The sequence below is a fragment of the Helianthus annuus genome, chromosome 6 (assembly GCF_002127325.2).
Source record: "Helianthus annuus cultivar XRQ/B chromosome 6, HanXRQr2.0-SUNRISE, whole genome shotgun sequence".
NCBI classification, from domain to species: Eukaryota; Viridiplantae; Streptophyta; class Magnoliopsida; order Asterales; family Asteraceae; genus Helianthus; species Helianthus annuus.
In genome coordinates, this window is record NC_035438.2 from 47,886,659 (window position 1) to 47,890,523 (window position 3,865).

At 34.6% G+C, this 3,865-nt stretch overlaps 1 protein-coding gene across 19 annotated transcripts; it reads right to left on the reverse strand.

The window, feature by feature from the left end:
- Nucleotides 1-221: 221 nt before the first annotated feature.
- On the reverse strand, nucleotides 222-3,569 carry LOC110865430 (valine--tRNA ligase, chloroplastic/mitochondrial 2-like). 19 transcript variants are annotated; one of them, XR_004860820.1, is made up of 12 exons: nucleotides 3,345-3,562; nucleotides 3,142-3,177; nucleotides 2,746-2,906; nucleotides 2,439-2,629; nucleotides 2,321-2,371; nucleotides 2,110-2,222; nucleotides 1,861-2,007; nucleotides 1,679-1,783; nucleotides 1,360-1,587; nucleotides 864-932; nucleotides 577-708; nucleotides 222-497 (listed from the first exon to the last, which is right to left on the reverse strand). XR_004860820.1 is itself a non-coding variant. In XM_035974575.1 (10 exons), exons 6-10 carry the CDS (start codon nucleotides 1,885-1,887, stop codon nucleotides 432-434), a joined length of 450 nt encoding a protein of 149 aa, XP_035830468.1. In that variant the 5' UTR covers nucleotides 1,888-2,007; nucleotides 2,110-2,222; nucleotides 2,321-2,629; nucleotides 2,746-2,873; nucleotides 3,142-3,255; nucleotides 3,345-3,569; the 3' UTR covers nucleotides 222-431. The 19 variants fall into 19 exon arrangements, 7 of the variants coding, with proteins under 7 accessions (XP_035830468.1, XP_035830467.1, XP_035830466.1 ...); XR_002550658.2 differs by having other exon boundaries at nucleotides 577-739; nucleotides 3,345-3,560; XR_002550663.2 differs by having other exon boundaries at nucleotides 808-932; nucleotides 2,321-2,629.
- Nucleotides 3,570-3,865: the final 296 nt, after the last annotated feature.

Sequence of the window (3,865 nt, forward strand, 5' to 3'; positions counted from 1 at the left end):
TGAATGGTTAAGACCTCTAATCTGAATTGGTCAGACATTTACCTCTGAAGAGCTAAGTATTATACTGGCTCTTAATGGTTTAGACCTCTTACTGGTACAACACTTAATGGTTCAGACCTCTTACTGGTTCAGTACTTAATCATTCAGAAGTTGCCAAACAACCCCTTACTATACCGAGTGTTGAAACCATGCCGATTTTGTCATATATTGAACCGATACTAGCCGTAGACCCGCAGCAACGCGCGGGGAATATTACTATTACTAGTACTAGTGGGGAACCCGCACGTTGCGGCGGAGTCGACACGATTAATCGTAGGGTGCTAATAGACCGAAGACAAGTTAATCAACGAACACAATTACAGTAGAGAATTACATCTACTCTAAGACCAAAATAGTCGATTGAAGAAAAGACGGACGAGTTTTTGTAAGATTCAATTTTTCTTCTGCTTTTGATGCCTTCTTGCACGAACAACGTCCTCAGGAGCTTTCTCAACAAACTGTAAACAAAAAACAAGATTCGTGAGGGTGAAATATGCGAAGGAGATTGTTAATGGTATGGAATAGTGAAATAATTACATTGGGAGAACTCAAACGTGCCACAAGTGTGTTGTATTCGTTTTGCATCTTGAAAGGCGTTTGGATAACCGTTGAACTTCTCCAGAAATGTCTACCATATCTGCAAGAGGAAGATATGGCTCTAGACCTTCCCTAGCAACAAGATGAACACTTTGATTTGCATCTAATGACCCGGCATAAAAAAAACGAAATTAAATTGCATAACACTGTACATGAAAAACAAACACATACAGGCACGCCCGCACACACGAGCTTATATAGATGATGATGGGTTCATGAGAGTAAACCTGGGCGAATCTGTAAAATGGATGCTTTGCAAACCGAGACTGGATAGAAGAGCCAATACATCCATTTCTCTGTCACACACACAAAAAAAAAAAAGATTAGGGAAAATATGGACACGAAAATACGACATTAAACTAACACAAAATTTGCGGGTATTGGTTTAGTCTAAACAAGTTTGGGTCACTAAGAGGTCAAACCTATTAACATGTTTAGCTAACTGGGTCAGCTTTGGGTCGGCCTATCAAATTTACGAGTTAATTTTTTTTTTACAAAGCTTACTGTGTGTTTTCTCTTAACTTAAAATAATTAGGTATTTTGTATTAAAAGTTACAAGAGAAACTAACTCATGTTTTATTATTTAAATGTAATTGTTAAACGGGTCTTGTTGTTGAAAATTTAGAGTACTAATATGTAAAACGAAAAAAAAGAATCAAGTTAAATGGGTCTTGTTCTTCTCAACAAGCGAATATTTGTATCGTGTATTAAGAGTTGATATACCTCACACAAATTCCGTGTGTTTGTGTCGTGTTCTGTCAAATAGGTTTGCGTACATTTTCTTCAACATTTGTTAAGAGTGGTATACGTATTCCAATTTTTGCCCAAAAAAAATACAATTCTTCATCTAGGATTATTTTTGGATGACTCCTGAATTAGCAACGAAAGATGCAGATATTCGTTTTGCAGGCTCAAAGAATATTCAGCCCTCACATTCCTTATTGCTCGCGTCTAAATCAAGAGGCAAAATGAACGATAAATATTCTAATTTCTATATCATATAAGTTGTCACTAAAAAACAATACCAAATTCATGAACTCACCAACGCTTGCAATTTTTCAAACCTTTTTATGGCAGCGAGATTCCGTGGAAGTGAAGTAAGAGGCCACGAAGACACTATTAGAGCTTCTTTCATATTAGGAAGCGCCTGCAAACAGTAAGTTTAAAAAAAACAAGCCAATACAACTTCTAATTCATTTTTGAGGTTAATAATTAGTTAATTACCTGCCATGCATGATTCTTCGGTAACATGCATAAATGGATGGAACATGTTTAATATATTTTCATAAACATATAAAATAACAGCCTAGGATATAGAGGCAATTTCTATATCTTCATTGGTAAAGATGTGCATTACTTGCTTCAATGTACCTATGCAGAAGCACATAATTAATATAAAAAATGTGGAAATGAATGGTTTCAGTGGTCTATGAACACTCCTAAAAAATATAAGTATAGAAATGCAAATATTACCAATCAGCAAAATCACCCCAAAAGAAGTCATATGATTCCCATGCAATATCATTAAAGAAAAACTTATCATAACTACTTATGACTCCATCAACCAGCATGTGCAATTTTGAAACCTACATATAGAATATTAACAAAAAATTAATAATGATAAAAGTAATAATAATGTAATAGGCTTCTGTGGCATATAGTTATCAGAAAAAATTTGACTTACCGCCCAGCATTGTGGTAAAGGGAGCCCAATCAGATGCTCTTCCTTGTCAAACTTTAAAAAAGATATACAGAAATTCACGAAAAAACATACTATAATCGGATATAATTTAGAAGCTTACAAAAGGCAAAGGTAGGTAGTTGAACAAGTATATTCCATGAACAGATGGGTCATCATTGATCTTTAATATGTGATTGAGAACTACTTCTTCAGTGGAATGGAATGCTCAGCCAACAACACTTCATAAGAATTAATCCCCACAACTCAATATTCTGGCTCTTGCACTCTGCTTGATGAACCAAAACTCATGGTCTATCATCATCAGAAAGAAAGAAACAACCATTTAATTATAAATTTAAACAATAGATTATTGAGTAAAAGATGTCAAAGTCAACCGTAAGAAGTTGACTTGTGGTAGTATTAGTTACCAGCTTGTAGTGGGTATAGTGGTGTTAACATCATCTGTGTTTAACGTTAAAGAATTTGGTTCTTCTGCCGCCACTCCGGCTCTATCTCCTGCACTGGCTCTGGCTGCCACTGCTGATACTCAGGAGACCTTTCACACAGACATTTCATCGAGCACCTTGTACTTAAAATTTCAAAGACGATGAAACAATACACAGTATGACCCAATTTAGCCCCATAAGCATAAGTTTATAAACAACAAATCACTAAATACCAATATTACACACTGGACATGAAGATTAAAAAGCCGACACGATTAAAAACGCAGCTTTCATTATTGATTTTTTTATTTAAATACTTTTAACTTTTATAAACTACATTATTCTGTACAAAAGATTATACAAAAAATGAAGTCTCACCTTACAAAGTATAGATCCCGCAGCTTCTGTATGCTCCTGCTTGACAATCCAAGAGGTATGCACATAAGATTGAAGAATAGTTACACATGGGATGAAATTCAGAAACAAACACCCCTAAAACCATGAAATCCGCAAGTGTAACAATGAAATTGTAATCTTGTTACACATAAGAAATTGAATCTGGGAATTTATAGAGATCGTACCTCGGGATGACTTGCATATACGGATCCTACCACCTTCAAACGGATATCATCATCGCCGTCGCCTGAAGACTCCATCGTCCTCTCTCTTTCGATTTCCTGGTCACGAATCGCCACCAGTTGGTTGGACGACATATGATTCATTTACCTGCTATTATATTAGGGTTTTTAGAACCTTCCTTGGCCGACTTCAATTGATGAAGATTAATTTAGTGTTCTTTTAGAATTCCTTGTGAAATTCCAAGACTAACCCTCCAAGCGTCTTAAAATGGCTGTTAAGTTCCCATGTTTTGTACATCCTGTTTAACAACTTGTATAAGTGGTAAAATTACATTTTGATACATGGGAAATGCTTATATATAGTATATAGATATATTGTTAACGAGTGCTGATGAATAGTAACTTTATTTTTATAATAATATATAGTTTTTTATTGTTTTATTATTTAATATTTCATAATAGTTTATTATTATATTTACTTTTACTAACATATTTTTCTTCTTTTAAAACATATATTTCCTTTA